The sequence below is a fragment of the Magallana gigas genome, chromosome 8 (assembly GCF_963853765.1).
Source record: "Magallana gigas chromosome 8, xbMagGiga1.1, whole genome shotgun sequence".
Classification (NCBI taxonomy): domain Eukaryota; kingdom Metazoa; phylum Mollusca; class Bivalvia; order Ostreida; family Ostreidae; genus Magallana; species Magallana gigas.
The window spans coordinates 12693779-12717697 of NC_088860.1; the positions used below are offsets into that span (position 1 = coordinate 12693779).

Below are 23919 nucleotides of genomic sequence, written 5' to 3' on the forward strand. Positions count from 1 at the left end.
TACTATAAAAAATGGCTAAGCGAAATGTCTCTGTTGTGCTAGTACATAGTAGTTTGTCAATGTTGTTAATCACGACCTTCCATTGTAGTTAAGGACGAGATGCAATACGGTTATGGGGAGGATCAAAATTTTACTGAGTAAGCCACTATTTTAAGCGTAATTTCAAACTTTAAAATGTGAAATAATGCAATACAGTTGAAAGTTTAACACAATGACATTCTAATGCAGAGAGAATGACACAGATTTCAAAAGATTTACATCAACTGCGGGTGTTGTATCCAAATCAAAGGAATGTTTGAAATTTCCAACACCACGGTAAAGTAATAACTGAGTACACAAGTGTAATATATTGTTCAAATGTAACAAAGTTAAGAGGGGATGTGTTATCATAAACCTTAACACTATAACTTAACTTAGGCTAATTTGTGAAGAAAGATTGTGCATTGTTTTCCAGATTCGGTGAAGTCCTTGCCTGGAGTAATGATAAAGAAAACATTGGACCGTGCCCTCTATCGAGCAGTAGAAACATGCTAAAGAGCTCTCGTCATCCATGGGGTCTAAATCGAGACACTTTGGACGTTCTATCATGTTCAGATGGTTATGATGATAGGAATCGGACATCTTTTGACCAGAAGGACATGCGTGATGAAAGAAGCAACCATGATAGCCACGCAGATATGGACTGTTATATCCAGGAACAGAATTGGAATATCAATCCACCCCTACAAACAAGTGGTAAAAAGCCAAAATACCGGTATATGAAAAACAATCTCCAATGTTGTCCCCGCATCTCTAACGAAAATTGTTCTCGTTTTAATTCTAAAAACAAGTTAAACACCATGGCATGGGACGGCTTAGAGTGTCAAAGGGATAAAACAGTCCCTGAATTGTTGGATGATAAATCCAAATCTTCTGCTGTGGAAGGAGATTGGAGTGGGAGTGACAGTGATCTAATGATTGTGGATGACGAAGAATTCAGGGATATCCTCTATTGTAAAGATTCACCAGAAGAGAAAACCAGAGTCACTTCAAACTTTTCTAATTCCGTACAGGACGATGTTTGCCAGAATATGTATTCTGTTGGCTCTAGTTATTGCGAGAAGTCTGAAAAACTTCGAAAGGCAGAGCGAGAAATGGAAATTTTCTTGTTTGGATCTAACGCAGAGTCCAAAATGGAAACTAAAGATACCGATACTTCAAACGGATATACTGAATCAAAAGAGAGTGGCAAATGTCCGAATAAAGTACTGACCTTGAACGATAGAGACATTATATATCAGAAACCCCAGGATTTCAAGCAGGTTCTACTAGAACATTTTATGCAAAATGATCATTGTCGCATTTGTTATAAATCGCATCATTCTTGAATCTTGATACATGTTATTTGCAATTGTAGTATGATGAGATATCAACAGATGTGAACTTAGCACAACAAAGGTATACTTAATCTCACAGATTGATTAATTATCTAATCAGCAAAGTGCCTTACAAATGTGAAGGCCAATCAAATTTATTGATTTTTGTGGTTGTTAAATTTTTTCTAAATATCAAATTGTCTTTTTATTGTTAAGTTCTGCTTGTACACCCTGTTATGGTGGACCCAGACCCAACGGAAAAACGTTTAGTAGTATATTTGATGCTCTGTTTTAATAGGTGAGTATTAAATATAAAAAAAATATTAAGTAGTTTTCATGTTTACGCATATTTGTTCTAATCCATTGTCGAGTAACAATACTTGACCACAGTAGCTATATTTAGAGCTTCCATCAAGCATTATTTTAATCGAAACAATTGTTCATTGGAGATCTACTCTTGATATGTTTCCTTATTTGTCGGGAAATCTCTCAATGAAAACCATCCTTGATTTGTCATTTCTAAAAACCGTTGTTTTGATTGCCAAACAGATGCAGGTTATCTGCTAAATTCGTAGAGACTAACGATTCTAAAGAGAATCGACCCGATTCTATCAAATTTAGTATTTTGTGATAAGATATATGAATTAATATTATGAGAGACCGCTCCTTTGCCATAGTGACCTCATATCCGTGACATCATTTATCAAATCTATTGATTGATAAACTGCAAAGAATCAAACAGGCGATAAGGCCATCAAGATATCTGCTTAAGGTACCTACTTGTGTGCAACTACCACATGAGATATTCTAAGATTTAATGGGCAGAGATTGATTTAACAACCATGCACTGACTTCAACGGTCGCAACAAATCCAGATCAAAAGTGCTTGAGGTGGAATATTTTCGTTTGATCAGCAAGCGCCTGACGCATTGTTAATTACATGCATCTTGACCAAGTTTTCGTTGTCATTGCTGTCTGTAGGTGAACTGGCCAGACCTGGTATCTAAAAAGAAAAAAGTCGTATCGTTTGCAAGGTCGAGCTAGAGTTCTAGACTCTACAGTTATTTAAGCTATAAACATATTCCAAATGTTTGGCCTTTACAAGTGGTTTGTTTAATTCAAGGCAGTCCTTATTTTGATATTGCATATACCAATGCAGAGAACTTAACATGTAAACAATATCATAGGAAAGCATCGTAGATCGCATTTTTTAAAATCAACTTCCTCGTTTGCAGTGTTTACGCCGGTTGCTTCAGAATTGTCATCAACTGATGGGACGCCGCAGGTTTGCAAATGCTTTCATGGACATGCCTACTACTGTTTCATCAACATTGGTAGAAATTATTCATTCTGTTGGCAAAAACGGAGATTCCACCGTGCATTGTCTTCCGAGAGCTGATAATATTCACGAACAAATTAAGGAAGGTATACTTATACCCTTAACAATCTTGATTATTGGAATAAATATGTCAATCTTGTTTTTGGTGGTGACGGACAAAAGGTTTTACAACCCCAAGGTGGCTTTTATTTCTACCCTTGGCGTGGCGGATCTCTTTGTAGGAGTCGTGTCTGTTGGAACATTAATAACGAAAGCGAATGAGAAGACTTACGACCATTGCCTTATACGGATCGGTTTCACCATTTCAACTTGTGTTGCATCCATTCTCAGCCTAATGTGTATAGCCTTAGAACGGTTCATTGCAATTACATATTCTCTAAACTACAAATCGCTCGTGTCTAGAAACAGGGTGGCCGCAACCATTGCCGCAGTTTGGATAGTTTCAATGGGGATTGGATTCTTACCTTTACTCGGTTGGAGAAACGACAGCTATTATCAGTACTGTTCATATCTCTACGTTCTTTCCCCAAACTATATTATATCGATAACAATTATTGGAGCACTAGTGCCTTTTAGCGTTATGTTTGTGATTTACATTAAACTTTACCGAAATGCAAGGTTTCACATCAAGCGCATCGAGGCCCTTGAAAACATTATGGTGGTAGAAAGCACGAGAAGAAACATGGGCATACTCCGAATGTCGTCACGGAGCTGGAGGTCCCTTAAAACCATGGTCTATGTATTCGGTTGTGTTCTGTTCACATGGAGTCCATTCGTTATTGGGACGTTTGTACAAATATCAGTTGGCCAGGATATGTGTGTCCTAAAGGACATAGTCGGGACGCATCTCCTGGTGCTGGGATTCTCAAATTCTTTCTTGAATCCTCTGATATACGTCCTTCGTACAAAAGACTTTCAGGAGAAAGTGAAGGAAAGGTTTGAGCGGTACAAATTATGTGCGAGTTATACTCCCGACAATAACAATGAATAACTGTTATAAACACATAGAATTATATTTTTGGTGAAATAAGATTAAATACATGTGCTGTTAATTTGTAATACTGTTAATTTTCAATAAATGTTAACGTTGAATTATTTACAAGTGTTGTTTTGATTAGTTTTGGGGTTTGTACTTTTTGTACAAGTATTTTGGGATCACAGCTCAATTGTTCTTGTCATGATTTATAAATGTGTTAGACAAAATTCAATTTAAAATGATGATGTATATACTATATAGCCAATAGATTTTCAAGTGTGAAAGATAACATAAATACATGTAATTTCAATTTTTAGTTCTGAAATAAACATATATAGGGATGAGTTTGCATTTTATATCATGTGTTAGACTAAACTTAAAACTAATACATCGGCAACATTAAAACATTAAAGAGATAAACACCTGAAAATAAAATACACATGAATGAAAGATACTAATATTTATTATTTCACTCACCCTAAAAAATGAACTAAACAGTGTTTATTACATTATCATCTGCAAATATGATGATTAATGCATTTTAAAAGACCTTATCTGGATCAAAAGCCGTATAAACAGCCTACTATTTAACACTCCAATGGTGTGTTAATTACCTTTATTTTTATTTTTTTTAAATGTGGCATTAAGATTGGAAGAGGCCAGAACATTTGAATTAATTATTTTTCAAGTGTTTTCTATGCTTATCTGTACTAGTATTTTGCTTACAAAACTTGATAACAATTAAAGAAGCTGTGAAAATTGCACAATAGTTTGGAATTGCGGCGCGCAGTTTTCATCAAATCAAATCTTATATTTCAATTGAACTTATTTTCCAACACGTGGTGAGAAGATCCGATAATTGCACAATTGTTTGGAATTGCGGCGCGCAGTTTTATCAAATAAAATCTTATATTTCACTTGTTTCCCAATGCTTGGTGGTTGTTGTCTCATGGTCATGAAAATAAAGAGGGTTCATTCGTTTGTCAAGGTCAATCTGCATATGAAGTTTGAATTTGCTAATGGTTGTTAAGTTATCGGTCGACAACATATGGCCAAGCGGTCGACCGACATTATGGCCTATTTTAGGGACAATGGTGTATATTTTTTGAACAACAGTCATTCATAGATATGAAAGGAGAAAAAGAAAATCAGACGTACAATATGTACGTATGAATGTAAATATTCAAATTTCATATTTGTCTTTTAAATTTATGCTATCGCATATATAACAATTTTTTTGGAAACGAAAATTTATATTGTAAACAAAGTCGTTTTTATATTACTGGTGAATTATATACATTTCCTACTACTTCCTTGCTACACCCTGTAGAAAATTTATTCTATTCTTTCAAATGACTATCGCTTATACTCTTTAACTCTTATAAAACCAACCTTTCTAAAAATAGATTTTAAAAACTCTCTTGGATTCCGAGAAATGTCAACTTGATAATTGGATACATAGGCATCCTGTATTAATTAAATCTGTGTGACGGATGCCTGATAAGATAAAAATTTAGATAAAAGCAGGATTAGGGAAGTCTTTCTTTTTCTTTTTTAAAAATCAACTTGAAATTAAAAGTGTTGCTTTTAATAGATTATATAATGTTTGTGAATGAATTAATCGCTACAATACATGTCATTATTTATGTCAACATAAAAGAATAAAAAGAGAATTTGAGGATGCCGTTCTTCTTAAATAATTCTACTTTTGCAATATCTAGTTCTATTAAAGGAGGTTGGGTGGTTAACAAATTACGCACCAGATATAACATAAATTTTTAGAGCTGATTCTTTTAGCTATAAACTATTGTTTAGAAAAACAAAAGTTTTATTTCTTTTTTATTATATCTTTATACAGACCTCTTTTAGAGGAAATAAACAGTCTAAAAATGACCACGATCATTCAGCTCCCTTATGTACATTATCTTATTGAGAGAGAGAGAGAGAGAGAGAGAGAGAGAGAGAGAGAGATTGATTTTCAACGTTTTTAATCTTGTATTTTATTGTGCATATTAAGCCACACTTGATTCTTATCAAACATGACACCTTTCATCTTAAACGACATAATTTTTTCTTTGAAGAAAGTAAAACAAACGCATGGGACAATGGCAACAATGGGTCGATTTGCCACTTTTCAAAATGTATTTTCAATAATAACGACAAAATGAAATCGATATTTAATCCAGTTTTAGCGAACTCTAACAAATTCAGATACGAAGTAAATGTACATGTATCATTTTCATTTTCAAAGTTTGAAAATACAGAGAAATAATTACCAGCTTTACAAGCTGGACGCTTTTGTTTCTATTTTCAAATACACTATTAAAACAATGTACATGATAAAAATAAATAATTTTATTTGAACAGCATTAACAAAAAACAGTAGTCATGTAGATGTATATGTAAAAAATAGGCAAATGATAGGCAATCTTAAAACTATGTACTTTCTGATCATCTCGGAGGCACCTCTCTGCTTAACTCAAAATTAACATGTAATGAAAGACATTAACATTACCCTTTATTTTTTAAAAGCCAATTTTGCAAACTAAGAACAACAACCCGATATTTTTCTCTATTACCTGATGGTAATGATAAATGCAGAGATAAAAGTAGTTCACTATGATTAAAAGTATATCAATCTTTGATAAAATAAAAATTTGTTATTTGTCACAGCTCTCCTGGGTTTTGGTTATTAGGACGTACATGTATATTACGTTATATTCCATTTTAAAGTGCATCCAACATACCTATAGGATGCATAGGAGTTCTTGAGTGACACTTTCGTAAATTTCAAAGCACTTGATCTATGATACATGGACAAAATGACTTCTTTTTTTAACAGTTGTCAAAATGAGGTATTTCGTGAAAGTTGATTTAAATACTTATTTCGCTAATGCTACAAATTTCAATCACAGCAAACATGATGAGAAGCACAATAATGCCAAACAAGGCATGGGACTCTATTCACCCTCCATTTTTCTAATAAATGCAAAAATAAATAATTTCATAAGTCATGCTTCACTTGAATTAAGAACAAACTACTGTAAATGTCTTTGAGTAAATTTCTAAACTCGACCACGCTTTCAAAAGTCAAAATACTAAATGCAGTGCAAAGTTTGTATGCAATGGTGCAACTCATTCTACTCAATTTGAAGAAGGGAATATATTTTTATGAACTTTTTTAATTTTAAAGAGTTTCCTGACCCCCACCCCCAAACGAAAAAAAATGAAGAAATAGGCCCATCCATTGAAATCCCAATTTAAATTAATTAAAACAGGAATAAAACAGGTAAAGGTGTGAGAATGATATACATGATTAATTTATCTAACACTGGCTTATCAAAAGTTTATACGTCCAAAAGTTGAAAGTAGGCGGGGTTTTTTTTTATCCCAGGCAATATGTCTGTTTGCCACTTACTTCTTGTGTAGCAGCGTTTGCATAGATGATTATAAATGATAGAATACATCTCTATGTATTCAGTAGAACGGAAGTATATCGGGCCAATCTACTGCTGCACCATACCATCTGAATCAAAACATAAAGAAAGCAACTTTAGAATCGTTGATATCTATTTGAAAAATTATTTCTCGAACTGACTTTAAACACATATTCGATTGCGTCCTTCCGTTTCCAAACATAAATTGCATTTTTTCTTCTACATATTGTTTAAATTTCTGACCCTTATAGACCAGTAACATTCTATGATTTGGTACTTATATTCGCTATCCTTATTATTTTTAACTTTTGCAATTTTGACACACAACACAACTGCATGTTAACCATGTATTATATTGTCTTTGTCACATAAAAATAAATCATAAGATAGGGTAATGATGTTGTCATCATACACACCCTAGTAGTGTCATAAAAATTAAAATAAGCATAGGTAATGACGTTGTCATGATACACTCCTAAAAGTGTCATTATAGAAAAAGTTAATAATCAAGGCTACTGACTTTGTCATGATACATCTCTCTAGTTGTGGGATGTTCTCCTCCTGTTGTCTTCTGTGAAGTTTTGTGCGTCCTAGTGCGTTCCTTCCAAACCGTGTTTCTGAAATTTTTTAAAAAGTTTTTTATTTCCAATTTTTGGTTGCAAGACTGTTGATGTAATATTTATCATATAAATCTCATGAGAGACGAAATATTGTGTTGTTCTTGTGATAAAATTAGAGTCGCGCACGCCCGAAATTTGAAGAAGGAAATCTTAAATACGGTTTTCTTTGTATTATGGTAAAATGTTTAGTTTTCAATACAAGTACTGTGGTTTTATTTATAAACACAGGAATCAGTTTTCGTTGGTTAGTTAAATATAATATCGATGATACATGAATTCGTGCATTACGGTCCTAACAATACAATCTGACTGTTACAAGATATCTTATTTTGATTAACATTTGATTTCGTGTATTAACAAAAAAAAACCCCAGGAAAAAGGTGTTCAATAAATAACTATAGACCCCAGAATAGTAATGTGCTTAATGATAGCTCGGTATGATAATTTGCCTGCACCGCTTGGTGTGTCATAGGACCGACGACATCCAAAAATAAACATTCAATGCTTATATTTATATTTTCACACTGATGTCTATTAGTGGGAAATATTGCTTATCACCGCTATAAAGCCATTATTTGCACTCTTAGTCTGGGATATGAAACAAAGATGGAACAGCCATATTGACATGTTATTTAATTAGCTTCCGCAACAAAAAATATAGTGCCAGAAACTTTGTGGAGAAAAATCTTTTTTATTAAGGAGTAGATATATATTATTGTATTATATATATATATATATATATATATATATATATATATATATATATATATATATATATATGATTGTTTTTCAAAAGTACATATCAGATTGGTTATGTAAGATTGTAAGTTTAAATAATCTTGCAAAATTTTTTTTTACTCAAAACACGTGAAGACTTTCTATCTGTGCTCATGGCGAATGAATTAGCAAAGTGTATTCATAGAAAATTGAACGTCGCAGATTTCCAATGCAAACATAAGGGGAAATATACACTGAATGTAAATATATATACATGAATGTGTGTTTACACCTCAAAAACTTTTGGCTTCTCATCTTTGAAGTGCCCAATTTTATTACTGAAATACAACTGTCAGATTAAAATTTAAACAATTATAATGATATAAAACCCTTTAAACAATTTACAAGAACCAGTAAACGAAGCTTCAAACATCACCTTACCTATATGAAGAGGGCATGCAGGCATCCCCGGGAGTCCCGTATAGTAATTCAAAATAAACCTCGTTTCAACCCTCCAATCACTGACAAGATCAATGTTTGTACTGAATAACAAACCAGGCTGGTTGTTTATCAACGTCAGCCATATGGGTTTCTTTGGAGTTTTTAACATACTGCCAACCTGAAAATGAAAACAAACCTCTTGCAACCCGTGTTACAGAGATGAAATTTGTTTGTGTTGAAATTTAATATAATATCACCGATTTGCTGCTAAAAATACACAAAATGTTTGATGCTTTAGATTTATATAGAGATAGCTAATTCTGGCTTAGTATTGAAGTCCAAATACTTTAGTATGTGCTTTTAACTAACTATTTTAAAACAAGATACTTGAATAATTTTTTCGATAAAAGTAAATGATGTCGGAATTCACTGGTGAAATTATTTAAGATTATTACATTGGTTTGTACATGTATATGATATAAGTGTTTTGTTCTGCTTAGATGTGAGTACAATGTAGGTGCCCATACTTCTGTACGACTGTCGTCATTTTCTCCCTTATCCCAGTACAGAAACCCGATTTGACTTCTCTCCTGGATGCCTTTTAATGGAGTAGCCTGGGTAAGAAGAGATCGAGAATTATGCAGAATTACCTGACATTATTTCCTAGAAATTGGGTATAACTGTAATGAAACTGTGTTTGACAGAAAACTTCATTACTTTGGTAAATTTAATAAAAATATGTTCTGAGTGTTGTACCAAATTACAAAGATTTTATATAATAGATTACTATAAAATGCTTTCGTTTAATAATTTCTAATGCATCGGCTCTAATGAATACTAGGTTTGTTTATTTTTTAGGGATTTAGGTTATGTTACTACAATTGATGAAATGGCCACTATTGTTAATAATTAAGGACGATCGTACATGTTTTTTGCAAAAAAGTGAGATACCACTCAAAATCTTGCGCATTTCGACACAAGTTCGTGCTTTTCATCTATATGTGGACTATAATTATATTCGCTAATATTACCAGAGATAGTATAACTTATTTTCTCTATCAGTAATCCCTACTAACTACTCAAAAAAGTGCACAATATAGTGATATCTGAGACCACAAATAAAAGTATTAACATCACCAGTTGAATTCATTAAATGGAATGTCCTAATCAATTATGATAAAATTTATCAATATTGATTTCTTAAATGAAAAAAAAACCCAACAACATAGAACCATCTGATTTCTTTTGATACGAAACCAAATTCAGCTTATTAAAGTATCTCACTTTTTTGTTAAAACTCCATTTTAATTTAATGAATCCCAATTGTTAAGAATATCTGTTCATGTTAAGCGGATCCCATACATTTATATACAAAAGTAACCAATGGAGTATAATAGAAAGAAGTTGCGATAGAAGCTGTAAATCATTTGCATTAGTTTATGTTTCCCAAAAAACATACCTTACCCATAAAAAAATCACTGCAAAAAATGATCAAAGATGGCTTTCACCTGATTCGAAACTTGATTGTTAAAAACGTATCGTTAATGAGGCCCTTTATACTGCAAGCCGATTCATAATATTTTCAGGTTGTTATTATAGTGATTGACACTGTTTGACACAAACCAGAAAGATTAAAATCTGTCAAAGGTTTATATCATAATATGTAATTATTTCAATTACTTTAGACATTAGATTAAAACATGATTACGTTTTCTGTATTTTATGGGGCATATATATTTCCAAATTAAGTAAGTTAAGGCGATTTTTTATTCATTAGTACTTTTTGCCTTGGAACATTTTAAAATTTTAATATACCCTATGTTGAAACAGAATTAAATAAACCAATACTGTGGACCTTTATGTGGTTTAATTTTCTCAAAGTCCATAAATTTTAATAAAAGTGTGCACAAGAGGGCCTTTAACACCTTTTTTCAAACAATTTTTAAGAATTAATGGTCTTCTGTTAATATCATTGTTATTAGGTGTCTTCAGCATTGATTATGATAGGCTGAGCTCACAAACGTATTACACGTACCTCTGCAAACAACAAAAATGTTAAAGAAAATAAACTGGTTATACAGTTATCAGCTAGAAACGCAATTTTCTGTGTTTGCAAAATTAGGCACCACAAGCTACCACACAGAAATGGCAGATATTCTACATAACAGTCTATAGAGGGAAAGTCGGAGGTTTGAAGAGAACTCGCTTAATGCTCATGTGACCACGCGAGCAAATCCTGCATGATAAAACTGTAAAACTGATAAAAATGATTTGTTTTGTTACAATACTTACAAGTTCTTCAGGTTCAACATCATCCTAAAATGTGGCGCATGACACAAGTTTATGTCATATTCACAGACACCACCAATTACAATGTACTTAACATCTTGGAGCTTTGTTTACAGGGATTTATTATAGAGTATATATTTTTAATGTAGATCTAAAGCTCACATTTCTTTGGTTGAAATACAGTTTATTAAGATAATAGCAACCACTGGTTAAAATGCTCCTAATTCAATATCAAATAATGAGAATATTATAGTAAAAACTATCTCTAATTGCAAACGTTTATACTAAAAATTATACCAGAACAAACTGTTATTCCAACCATTGACAAACATGAAATATTTTAAATTGTGTTATTTCCTACCAAAAGGTTTCCATTTGAGCTGTAGACAAGGTTTCCGTTGTGCATGTAGTGACACGCATGTCCAGTGATGATCAAGCTGTAAAGGGCCTGATTGCATTCTTCTCTATCACTCAAAAGCTTGTAAGTTGTTTCATTGGTAATCAACATTTCTTCTTTCAACCTATGATCCAAAAATTAAAACTCAACAATATTATATATGTACTTAGAATAAAAGTAAAATAAACTATATGTAACAGCTATATAATATACAAAGAACATATAACTATTGAATCAATACTGGCTTGAAAGTCATGAAATTCATCAAATATACTCACTTAAAGACGGAAGCAGATAGGACTAAGCTATACAAGAACAATATACATCCAGGGCTTTTGTCTGATGTGAACTAAAGAAAATATAACAATAAAGAGGTATTAGTTGAATTAACGTAGCAAATTTTACAAGCCAGAGTGAATCTTTAGGAAGAGTACCCTGTTAACAAGGCTGGTTTGTTATCAAAATTATAGATAAACAATTACATCACAAATAATTCAGTAGCCTAAAGGAAAAAGTTCAACTTAAGACTTCCTTTTGCAACAAACTTGTCTCTGAAGAAATCGTACAATTTTGTGCAAATTTCATTTTCTCTTGGCAGCAGTCACAGAACAAGATTTACTCGTGTGACAATACACAAAAACAAAAAACACAAAAAAACCCATATAGAGTGTTAAGCTGTGCATACCTCCTCAATGTTTCTTCTCATAAACGTGGTGAGGTCTGTAAATTTTTTAAACTCAAACAAGACAACCTACAACAGAAGAGCATGCAAGTGCAAGAACGAAAAATAAGGGGCGTGAATACTAAATATTTCTCGCTCATGGACTCCATTTGTAATGCAAGTGTAATTGTACATGCATTAAGCTTTATTTAAACTTTAGAGTTCGTGAAGTGTCACATTGAAAATAGTTGCAAAAAAAGTTATGTCTAAAACAACAAGGCGACCAAGTGTTTAACTGAAATTATGATTTTTATCCCACTGATACTGACTTGTTTTTGAAAACTACTCTCCAAAGTATTCCCTGTAGTAATACATTTCAAATTTGATCAATTCTTATGGCAAGTTTTATTCAAGTAGTACATTTTTTTTTTGCAAGTTAATATATATTGCCGAACAGTGCCAAGATCAGTTCTATGTATAAAAATGATTCGAATTATAAATTGCATATTTACTAGTACATTATAATTTCGCATTTGTCTATTATAAATATTTTATGATTTGGAGACTAGCTGTTTCACAGTCTAGCAGTGAACATGCGAATCCTGTGCCGCAATTTTTGCATTTCAATTCAATTTTTACAAATATTTTATGATTTATACAATGGAGCAGTTGTTTCACTGTCTGTGAGTAATCTTACAAATTCTGTGACGTCATCGTCCCTCAGTCTGTGGTCCTGGGGATAACTCCTCTTGTCCTGCAAGAGACAGACGCAGCATCGCTTACCGTCCCCTGCCTTCCACAGAATCTCACAGACGGCGCTTATCAAAGCTCGCTTCCGCTCAAACTCGGTGGGCTTAAGAGCACTTAAAAGATAATAGAATTGTCATTTATTGATTGAATGATGATAATATCCACATCAAAGCGGGGTTTTTTTCTCTACTACATGTACATTTAATCAATATTTATACAAACACATGTAAGGAGGTTACCCATCAGTCTACCTTAAAAATTTAAATATGTTTTTTCGCCAAAAACTGATGTTTAGTAAAGAAAATTTTCATATATTTTATTTTTGAAATTTCAAATCTTTCCAACATCTTTATATAAAGCTCTTTTTTAAAGAAGGTTACTATTACATTATTTGCATAACTTCAAACCCATGTTAATAGATTTTCTAGATAATATGGAGAATATTAAGATGAATTTATTTTGTAATGAACCTCAGTGGTTGGTGGGTGATCAGATTTGATGAGAAGCCCTTCTTTTTAAAACCTACGAAATACTTGTTGCCCAATGCTTCATTATGGGCCGAGAACCTGTTCATCGAATGCAATGCAGCCAAACGTTAGCAATGTATATGAATTGATTTATGATCAATTAAGAGCATATCCTTGTGATCTTTTACATAGCATTCTATTTCTGAAATGAATTACAGAGCAATAGCCGTTTGATCGTCAAACACAGGAGTATTTAGTCCTTCACATTTTTTTTAAAACCTACAAAATACTTATTGCACAATGCTTTATTATGGGCCGAGAATCTGTTCATCGAATGCAATGACCATGCAGCCAAACGTTAGCAACACAATTTAATTAATTAAAAAAGTTCTCATATGTAACTATCTTGCGTCTTGTCATTTAATATATTCAAATAAATAATGATAATTAATACAATAAAAGTTTGGTACTGAATGCAATTCATGATAGCGCTAATCAGTCAAAGAGAACGATAAAGGCTTAATTAATTATATTTAAAGTAAGTACATAATATATACATGAGTATACATACTTTTGAGCAAGAATGTTGGATACATATTCTCTATCAAATATCAGTTGTTTGATAACAAAAGCCTGGACTGCCAAAATTAGACCACGTGATCCGCACTGGAAAAAGAAATACCGTATATTGTTAATTAAATTGACACTTTCAGAAATAAGAAGATGAACAGAAAATATAAACTGAAGTTTATATATATCAGGAATCTATGGGCATCGGAAAGGACAAAAATACATTTGAACAAAATCAATAGTAATTTGGTTCAACAATCCAAAACATCATAAATTTAAAAACATGTATACACATTTGGTTGATTTTATGTAAAAACTGTACTTATATTGCAAAGAAGACAGTTTTGCATTTATGGTCATTTATGATATTTTTTTGGATTGTTGAATTAAAATTACCATTCATTTTGTAAAAATGAATGTTTGCCCTTTCTACTGGCCATAGGAATTCATTGGGATCCATTGGGATAACGTCTGGTAGTTTTTGACATAAATGTTTGGTGAGCGGTTCTCAATAAAGAGCCGAAACTTCCGGGGAGAGTAAAGATATAGTATCTGGCGAAGAGATTCTATGAGCTTTAGAGGTATAGTCCCTTTATGAAATTATGGAAATTAAGTCCAAAATTTTAGTACGTTTTTGCCCAATAAAATATTTTTCATTACGCAAATGTTCGTGCAAATATGAAGTCACCAAAATTTCTCAGAGTGCAACAAATAGATATTATTTTTCTAGAATACATTTTATAACATTGATATTTTCAAAATACAAAATTTGTTTGATGAAAGAGTATTATTTGAGGTCGTTCCTTTCTACAATTTTCCTCTAATAAAGTGAAACCAAATTACCAGTTAATCACGCCAGACACGTACATGTAACGAAAAGTAATACTACTTAATTGGCGAGGAAATTCGACTTCAAAATTATGCATCTGATTAAAAAATTCAGATTCTTTAATTTTCATGCAACTTGTATCACGTGTCAATTATAAAATTATATATTCGCTATAATTATAATATTCAAGCGATCTGCTATTAGTATATATACGAGAGGTACAGGCGTTGGACTTGGAAGAAATAAAAAGCATGTTTTATATCATAATTGCCTTGCACAAGAGCTTCTTAGACTTATTTTGGGAAATGATTGTGTTATTTTTTCGGTCATGACGTAAAAGAAAAAGACATCTTGCAATAAAAGGGTGGATAAAATTACAAGCACACCATTTTATGTCTGTAAAATTACACGGCCCCTCAAGAGATTTTATTAAAAGCAGCAGAAAAAAACCCAGCATAATTTGCGTTCCGTTCTTGTTTTATATTTATATTGCTAGTTGATTTTAGCTAACGACATTAAAATTTAACAGAATGAGTCTTTATGGTATTCCTTAAAATACTTGATAATGGGAAAAATTAACGTCCATTTATAACAATTGTGCACAAGTTGTCTTATTATTGATCAGCTAATGATCAGCATGGATCAGCAGAGATTTTATTTACTCGGAGAGTTATTCGAGCACGACTGAGCTTGGGATCTTCTGCTGAATAATCACATTTTGTGATGGCGTGAGAGAACTTTTTTTCCTCCTCTCCATTTATCTTCTTTTTTTCCCTTTTCGATAATATATGATCTACGGTATTCAAAATGTATAGACGAAAAGCTTATATGTCATGTGGTTTCTAAAAACTTTTGACTTCCGTCACCATTTGAAGAAGGAGGAAGGGGGATTTGAACAATGTTTGCCAGTGAAAAGTTCGAAAGGCATTCATAGTGTGCCAGCCGGAGCAACATTTAACTATCATTTTATAATTTATAAGAATAAATGAAAAATGAGCATGTGGAAAGTTTTCCATTAACAGATCGCTTTGATTATCTATCACGTGCATGGTCAAAGAGACAGAAAAAATCAAGTGTACTTATTTGTATACGCGGTAGTACATGTACAGAATCTGTAGGATAACTAGCAGTATTCTTGCTCACCCTCTGTGTTTGCAATCCCCAGGGGTAGGGACTGGTGGAGTCCTGGAAAATGAATGAGGACTTCCTCCATTCCCGGCAGAAAGAGTGGACTGTGGAACCATGGACAATCTCTCGCACCAGCTAGCCAGGAAGACAAATTAAAATTTTATCCAAAAAATGTCATAGAAAAAATCCTAACATAAAACCACTCAAACAAACAACAGAGGAAAATTATGTAACTATTTTTAAAAATGCACCGAAAGCAGTCCATATTCTTAATCTATCTACAGGTACATTTATTCATGCTTTTGAAGAAAAAAATAAATATATAGTTTAAGAAATTCGTAATTATTTTGTGGCTATACTGAATGCAAATTTCCACAGAGATGAGAGATAAAAAAATATTCTTACCGTTGCCGTATTCTCAGTGATGGGGGTTCCCCCTAAGTTCCTTCCTGACCTAGGCCGCATTACAGTCCCATCTGGGGGCAAAATCAACGAAATCTCAGTCATTTCTGTTATAACATAAATCCTCAAAACGACGAAAAATTCATGAACAATTTGTGTCCTTTATTTCTATTGCTGATGAGACAAGAATTTTTCATGTAATATTTCCGATACCAATCTATGAATTGCGCAGATTCCTACACATTTTGATCAACAACTTCGCAAAAGAGTCATCCGATATTTTAAAATGTTAACGCAACTGCGACACTTTGAAAAATAAAACAATATGAATACAATATTCTCCTACGGCTTTAATAGAATGCCTTGGGGATTCATCAAGTTCGGTCCCTCTGACGTGGACTAATACACTTCCAATATTGAACAAAAAAATCCAATACAAATTAAGACCTAGAATGTGAGAAAGCGCAATTCCGACTTATCAATGTCTTTCTATCAATTGCTCAAATTGAAATTGTAATGAAAATTATATAGACTGTAGTATTGATAAAATTTCCCGACCATCTCTCACAAATGTATAAACTTTTAGCTTTTGGCAATTTTCAATCGATGTATATTGGGTGTTAAATGTGTTTCGCTATTCAAAATTCAATTTTTATTACTGTTCGAAACAAACCTGATGTTTTTAATGTAGAAAACAAATAAATCAGTCGATAGAGTAGATCATAAAACACTCAAGCAGAAAATGGAAGTCAACAACAGATATTTACTCTTGTTGTCCTGCGTAATTTCGAAGTGGTTTCATTCACATTTTTTCGCTGAGCTGAACAGAATTTTATTGTATTTGTAATTATGTAATTTATTGCACATCTCTCTCTCTCTCTCTCTCTCTCTCTCTCTCTCTCTCTCTCTCTCTCTCTCACCTTTGTTGAGTCTTAGTTCTGGCCAGGATTCCACGTAAAAGGTTTTCACCCTCTGGGTCAGTTTTGGATCACCGTCACCATCAGCTGAAGGGCCGTTAAAACGCACGCGCCTCTGTTAAACGAGAAATTCATTTCAACAAAATTCAAGAATTAAGTCAATCACAAATACAAAGTACATTCCCTGCAATTCTCAAAATTCTTATATCTAGAAATAAGTTATATTTTTACATTTATATATATACATGTATAACTTACACATGCATTCTGTACACGAGTAGTTCCCCAAAACGTTCAGAAAAAGTTTAACTTTTGTTTTAACAAATCAATTTGCAACTTTCCTTAATGTAATGATACTTATCATGTTTATAATGGAGAATCGTTGTATTTGGTTATAACTTATTTGATTATTATATGAACATCCGTGATATGAGGGTGTAGAAATTCTGTATAATATCGATCACTTTATTGCATACCTCGATCAAAACGGAGTTCTACTCCTGAATAGTTCAGGACTTCTCATTGTCGTGCTCATGTTACCGTATATTGGTACAATTAATTCATTAATACGAAATTGTATCAAACTATTGGTACAGCTTTAGATGATATTGATTTGTGATCTCTCTCTCTCTCTCTCTCTCTCTCTCTCTCTCTCTCTCTCTCTCTCTCTCTCTCTCTCTCTCTCTCTCTCTCTCTCTCAAAACACACTAAAGAATACGGTGCACTTATTCTGAGAGATAGATGGGGCATATTTTCTAATAATCTTATGTTTTGTGTAAAACATTTCATTTGGTCTGATTTTTGTAATAAAAGTTAGAAATTCCTTGTTATGGCATATAATACTACCTTCTCAAATAGTAACACAGTTGCAAGTATCAATTTCTTCTACTAAAGTGCTCTTTGCTGATAATTTACAAATTGGAATTAAAAACCATTTACTGTAATATTTATGTTTCACACGTTGATCGTGAAAGAAGTTCCTGCTAAAGAATCTGATCAATCAATGTGGAAATGTATTCTATCGATATACAAATGTATACCCAATATCATAATAACAAAAAAAAGACAAAAGTGATAATGCTTTCTTTTTTGAAATACACGAACAATTAAAAACAGATAGCAATGCATTTGCTATATCTTCATAACATGAATGTAATAACTGAAACAACTTTTCAAATCGTATACATTGAAATAATTTAAAATCAGTGTATGTAATCATCTAATTTCGCTCTTCTACTGAAGAACATAAAAAACCATAATTTGTAAAATATGATATAGACGTAAGGGCCGTGTACATGTAGGAGTAGTATACAGAATGCTAAAGTTTAGCCATATTGTTGCATATTACGCAAGATATCCAATAAAGGTCCCGGTTGTGTAGGGGTGTCCAGAGTCCAATTTCAAAAATATTTATAGAAAATTCTTTAGAAGAAAATAGCAAGACGCCTTTAAAAGCTAGTATAAAGATGCTTCATATTTATTCATACTTATTCTGCTGAATGAAAGGAACTCTCTTGGACAATTTTTAAATAGATATTATACAATATTAATATTTAGCATTTAAACATGCAATAGTATTGTATTTCATATAGCAACGCTAGTTATGGTGTAGAAATACATTTGGGCCATGACATTGTTCTCAATATGAACTAACGGGTATGTGACCCATGGGACTTTTTTTTAAATGTGTATCGCTATATTATATTATAGCATATAGGTTATCAGTAAAATGATTTCAACATTTGGTGTTAAAAGTTATCTCAAGCGTGAAACAAGATAGGAGACAAGTGCCCGAAATGAGATACCAAAGATTTTTTTTTTACTTTGTTGAACAGCACTGTTGAAAGATATGAGATGAACCAAAAAATGCAAATTACAGTGAGATGACAATACATCATCACAAATTTTATGGAATAGATAAGCAAAACGGGGTGAGGCTAAAAATCGCAATCACAATCATTTTGGATGTATCATTTATTATACTAAACAGTTTCTGGTACAAATCGGACAATGAAACACTAAATATAAAAGCTGCGGTTCGGGGGCTTAAAGTGCCACCTTTATTCTGATCGACTTGCGAGGAAGCAGGGAAGCCATTGATTTGTTGATATCTGTCGTCAGTTGAGTACTCTTGATTCACGGTAATATGAAGCGAATTCTACAGAAGTTGGAATAAAATCAAAGCAGGTTCCTGATAGCAATATTTTATTACCTTCTAATCTGAAGAGTCAAAACTACAAGGTCGTATTACTCAGTTCCGGGCTTTTTATTAGGAATCAATGCCTCTTGAGAATGATTTGGTTTGTTGTAGAATGTGTGGTAGATTTTGTACAGAACCCCCCCCCCCCCCCCCCGAAAAACACTCCTACGTTTTCTGTTATATGCGTGGACAAATATATAAGAAATGTTCCATTTTTTTTTACTCAGTGATCATTTCATTTTGAGGACCAACCAACTCACATTTCAAAAAGTTTGTGAAAAATAAATCCAAATTCGCCCCAACAACTGTTTAACCAATGTCTTAGGAAATAAAATACACGTCAATCGACGGCCGTTGTTTTATCCATTAATGAAGACCGTTTTATTCAATTTCCTAGACTTTATACACGGGTGTTTCAAAGTTAGTCCGGAGAATGACATTGCAGATCTGTATTGTCGAAATATTGTATGTAATAATTTTCCTCATTTTCTCACACATGCTCATTGACCCTGGGTCAACTAGCTGATTTTATTTCGTTCTCATGAATAATTCATATCATATTCTAACAGTTTCCTTCGCACTTTCATGAAGATAATCTCACCAATCACGTTTATGCCAATTCGTATGATGCATTTATTAATCAATGCATGTACATACATTCATGTTTTCATAAAATGATAAATAACATACGTGCACATGTACTTTCAAAAAATAAAGATATTGGCTCTATCATTTCTAGATTGGGAATACTTATTATTTATAAGAACGAGAAAGAAAAAACCTATGCGATACTGACCATGGGTTTGATGCCCAATTCCTTGAAATTAAGACACATACATTGTACAATCAAAGTTACGTTGTTTTTCAAGAGTCCCATTCTGAATCACAAGTATATGTCCATGAAAATATATATAAATATATAAATATATTTCTTTGTTTTAAAAATTTTGCTGTATACATTATAAAAGTACGAGAGTTTTCCCTATATAGTTATACATGTAATTAAGTTATACAATACACATAATATTATTTTACTTACGACGGAAGTTTAAGAGGATGGTAATTGTTAGAGAGTGAATAAAGATTTGATCAAAGATGCACTTGTTAACATCTAGAGAATTCTGTGATTTTTTTTTTTGTGAAACAGAAGTGAATAAAAACTTATATACAACAAGAAGTGTGTATGATCTGGTTCTTTATACTTACTACATAAATTATAAAATGTTAAATTACTAAATGCATGATTTGTGATTTAAAAGTGACTTTTTAGACTTTCCTTTTAAGATATATTAAGAGAATAATGTGACAAGCAATAAAAAGACTTGTGATGTTAATCATAATACAGATAAAAAATTAAACCAATCAAAGACATAATAATACATACATAGTTCAGGTCTCGAGGAGGCTAAAACATTTGCATACATATCAATTCATTTTATTTCCAATAAATCTAAGGTATAGCTATATTCTTCATACAGTGCAAAAATGCATATACAACGTCCTTAGAAGTCACCTGAGCACTAATATATGCTGTAACGTTCAACAAAATTGGCAATTTGTGGTATATGGGATAATGCCAAATAAGCTGATAGAGTAACATATGTTGCTTTATAAGATTCACGGGGTTATATATACAGTGATATAATCATTTACTGAGTTTGTCTGCTAGGTTTCCTGCAATTAAATTAGATTAAAAAGAAATACTGATCAATAACCCACACACCCCTACAACCCTTGCATCGATTTTTTCAGTTTTTTCCTTAAACTTTTTTGGCCCTGGGGCTAGAAAGGATGGGGTTCATGTATTGAGTTATTGATGTCCACTTCCCCCCTAACGATACTTACACACCAAATATGGAAAGTATAATTGTTGTAGTTTTAGACAAGATTTAGCTGAAAATTTTCAATATCTAATGTACAAAGGACATGCATTTAAATCTTTTAAGCCCTCTATCGATACAAGTCTTTTCGAACCTTATTTTGATAAAAGTGCATTTAAATTAAATTGGCATATATAGCTGTTAAACTATGTGGATATTTAAATGATAAAAATAAAGTTCCTTGAATTAAGTTTTACCTGTAAGAAAAATTATCAATCTGTTTAATTATTCCTTCATGAATTTTTTTTTATTTTATCTATTGCTTATCATTATTTTTTATCATCAGTGCTTATATAAATAACATATATAAACCAATTTTACTGTCAATCTGCATACATAAGTTTTATCATTGAAATAAAAAATTGTCACACTCACTTGCTAGCATAAATCATCTATTATACTTGTAAAGAACACAATGAATTTAAGGGTACATTGCTTTTAAATATCTAAAAGTGATCAAATGATAAAAAAAAAATTATTCTAGTACATTATATCCATTTTACAATGAACTGCTGAACAATTCTAATATAAAAAATTCAGAGGTTAAAAACAATTACACTATGCAAACATTAAGTTTACATCAATTCCCTTGTAAAGCTCATCAATTTCTCCTATTGTCAGGATTTCTATTGTTAAAATGATTTATTTATTTTTCAGACAATGAAGTTACTGTAGCAATAAAAATATCAGTCTAGATCCTGCTGACACACATTATAAACTAGAAAAGGACCATGCATGCATGCATGCATGTTCAAATGCATCGACTGCATGTTTGTCATAAAAAAATACACAATGCATTGAATCTGAACTAAAGAGAAACTATATGGCTTAATATATTTGAGTGGAATTTTATTCAGATTTTGAACAAAGACTGAGATCTGAGCCTACAGTGACTAATTATTTTGATGGTACTCATGCAGTTCTCAGTCAAACCTGCAATATTCATAATCATTGATCTCTCTAATTATAAAAAAAAATATTGAACACTTGGATAGCAACCTACTGGTAATCCATACAATCTTCAAATTCATGTTGTAAACAGATCTATATATGTAACAGTTTTTCTTGGTGCCTGAGTGGGAATTGAAATGGACCTAGGGAGAGAGGCACTAAAACAATGTCCTCCTTCTACACATGAACTTGTACATATGATGGGGAGAGTTTTCCCTTAAACAGTAATTAAGACAATTTTAAGATTCATGAATACATCTGTGAAATACAAGTTAGAGCTGATTGTTAAGTTTTTAAACATGCATCTTTAACAAAATGTATCTATTGATTTGAGTCATTTGACCTACTTTTGAATCCTCCAGGTTGATCCCTTTGTCATCGAAGATCTTCAGCAGTTTGTTAAGCTTCTCTCTCTCCGCCCCCGGCGATGTCAGCCCCATACTCTTCATGGTGTCTGAGGCTGACATTTCTCACAGCACTCAGATTCTTGGCTTTGATTTCTCTTTATTTTTGTCTCTAAGGCATGATATATTTTTGCTGGAAAATTATAATATTTCGATATATATAAAATTAATTAAAATCATACGCATAACCATTTGAGTGTGTGAAAAAATAGCTTGCAGGTATCAATGATAGATATATTTTTACTCATTAAAATTTCTTGGTTAAATATATGATAGAGAAACTGATTGTTAATCATCAAATTGTTTCAATGCATGAACTTCTACATTTCATGTGTAACTTTAAATTAATACATCAATTGGTTTGACCTTTTTTTTTAATCATCAAAGTTGACCCTTTTGTTATTGCAGATTTTCAAGAGTTTGTTATAATCAGCTCCTCTTATCTGTGTCATTAAATAGGACAAATTATGTATTACACATTACACTATTAGTTTTCAAATGACAATTTAAATTAAACCTACAAAAAAATATTTAGTGGTCACACTGAGAAAATGAGATAAAAATCATTTGAGTTTCTTATTCATTCCCCATCAGCATCACCCCCCCCCCCTTTTGCTTTGTAGAAAGTGCACGTGATAGAAAGGATACAGTAAATAGTATACTGCACTCTTGTGCATGCATATCTGTGACTTGCACAGCTGTTGACTGTTGTACTAATCATTTTATTTTTTCTTGAACGTTTGCTAAATATTGCGGTGTATCTACATATGATGTGTTATCACTTAGTTAAAGACCGTTAACTCTACATCACAGGCCTTTCAATAATGTAATTTCATTGGTTTGTATGAACATGCGGTAGTGAATGCGACTGGACATAGAGATTGAACGGGGAATACACAATTAAGACACATCAAATCAAATTAAAAGTGATAATAGTTATGCCAGTCATCGCATGGTGTATGAGAAACAAGCCATACCTTAGTCTTCTTCCTAGTGCACGTATTATAACATATTTCCCTAGGTCATTTCATGGGCACGTTAAAGTTGTTGTCAAAGACGCTCTTTTTAACGTGTTCGGGACTTCTCGGATTTTATCGAGTTACTGGAGTTTATGAAAAGAAAATTAATCAGAAAATGTCTGTGTTAGTTATTTTATTATTTTTAATTTGTCTAGCATAGAAAACAATAA

At 32.3% G+C, this 23919-nt stretch overlaps 3 protein-coding genes across 7 annotated transcripts in view; 2 read left to right on the forward strand and 1 right to left on the reverse strand.

The window, feature by feature from the left end:
* The window catches only part of LOC105328946 (probable ATP-dependent DNA helicase HFM1), a 23596-nt gene extending 14074 nt beyond the window's left edge, over window positions 1-9522 (forward strand). Inside the window, exons 35-40 of one of the 2 annotated variants that reach the window (XM_066070261.1) lie at window positions 89-137; window positions 229-315; window positions 455-1301; window positions 1397-1437; window positions 1572-1653; window positions 9386-9522. In XM_066070261.1, the coding sequence (XP_065926333.1) occupies window positions 89-137; window positions 229-315; window positions 455-1301; window positions 1397-1437; window positions 1572-1650 (1103 nt within the window). In that variant the 3' untranslated portion in view covers window positions 1651-1653; window positions 9386-9522. Of the gene's footprint in view, window positions 1-88; window positions 138-228; window positions 316-454; window positions 1302-1396; window positions 1438-1571; window positions 1654-2590; window positions 2732-9385 lie in introns of those variants that run through there. The other variant, XM_066070260.1, reaches the window with a different exon arrangement.
* Window positions 2591-3796, forward strand: LOC105328923 (glucose-dependent insulinotropic receptor-like). Its single transcript, XM_020067490.3, has 2 exons — window positions 2591-2780; window positions 2916-3796. Exons 1-2 carry the CDS (start codon window positions 2627-2629, stop codon window positions 3683-3685), a joined length of 924 nt encoding a protein of 307 aa, XP_019923049.2. The 5' UTR covers window positions 2591-2626; the 3' UTR covers window positions 3686-3796.
* LOC105338849 (inactive ubiquitin carboxyl-terminal hydrolase MINDY-4B) lies at window positions 7089-23834 on the reverse strand. Of its 4 annotated transcripts, XM_034471584.2 has the most exons (16): window positions 23708-23834; window positions 22674-22863; window positions 20880-20900; window positions 17299-17410; window positions 16382-16452; window positions 15992-16111; window positions 14021-14115; window positions 12930-13095; window positions 12257-12322; window positions 11850-11920; window positions 11536-11695; window positions 11178-11201; window positions 9413-9499; window positions 8886-9063; window positions 7628-7724; window positions 7089-7196 (listed from the first exon to the last, which is right to left on the reverse strand). In XM_034471584.2, exons 2-16 carry the CDS (start codon window positions 22791-22793, stop codon window positions 7148-7150), a joined length of 1437 nt encoding a protein of 478 aa, XP_034327475.2. In that variant the 5' UTR covers window positions 22794-22863; window positions 23708-23834; the 3' UTR covers window positions 7089-7147. The 4 variants fall into 4 exon arrangements, with proteins under 4 accessions (XP_034327475.2, XP_034327477.2, XP_065926335.1 ...); XM_034471586.2 differs by lacking the exon at window positions 20880-20900; XM_066070263.1 differs by lacking the exon at window positions 12257-12322.
* Between the last annotated feature and the right edge of the window lie 85 nt (window positions 23835-23919).

Bases quoted from the DNA above. Each gene is read 5' to 3' on its own strand.
- LOC105328923 (XM_020067490.3), top strand. From the start codon at position 2,627: ATGGGACGCCGCAGGTTTGCAAATGCTTTCATGGACATGCCTACTACT. The intron at 2,781-2,915 runs GTATACTTATAC...ATCTCTTTGTAG, and splicing joins TCACGAACAAATTAAGGAAG to GAGTCGTGTCTGTTGGAACA.
- LOC105338849 (XM_034471584.2), bottom strand. From the start codon at position 22,793: ATGTCAGCCTCAGACACCATGAAGAGTATGGGGCTGACATCGCCGGGG. The intron at 20,901-22,673 runs GTAGGTCAAATG...CAAATGTTTTAG, and splicing joins TCAACCTGGAGGATTCAAAA to CCTCCTCGAGACCTGAACTA. The intron at 9,064-9,412 runs GTATGGGCACCT...TTTCATTTTCAG, and splicing joins ATGACGACAGTCGTACAGAA to GTTGGCAGTATGTTAAAAAC.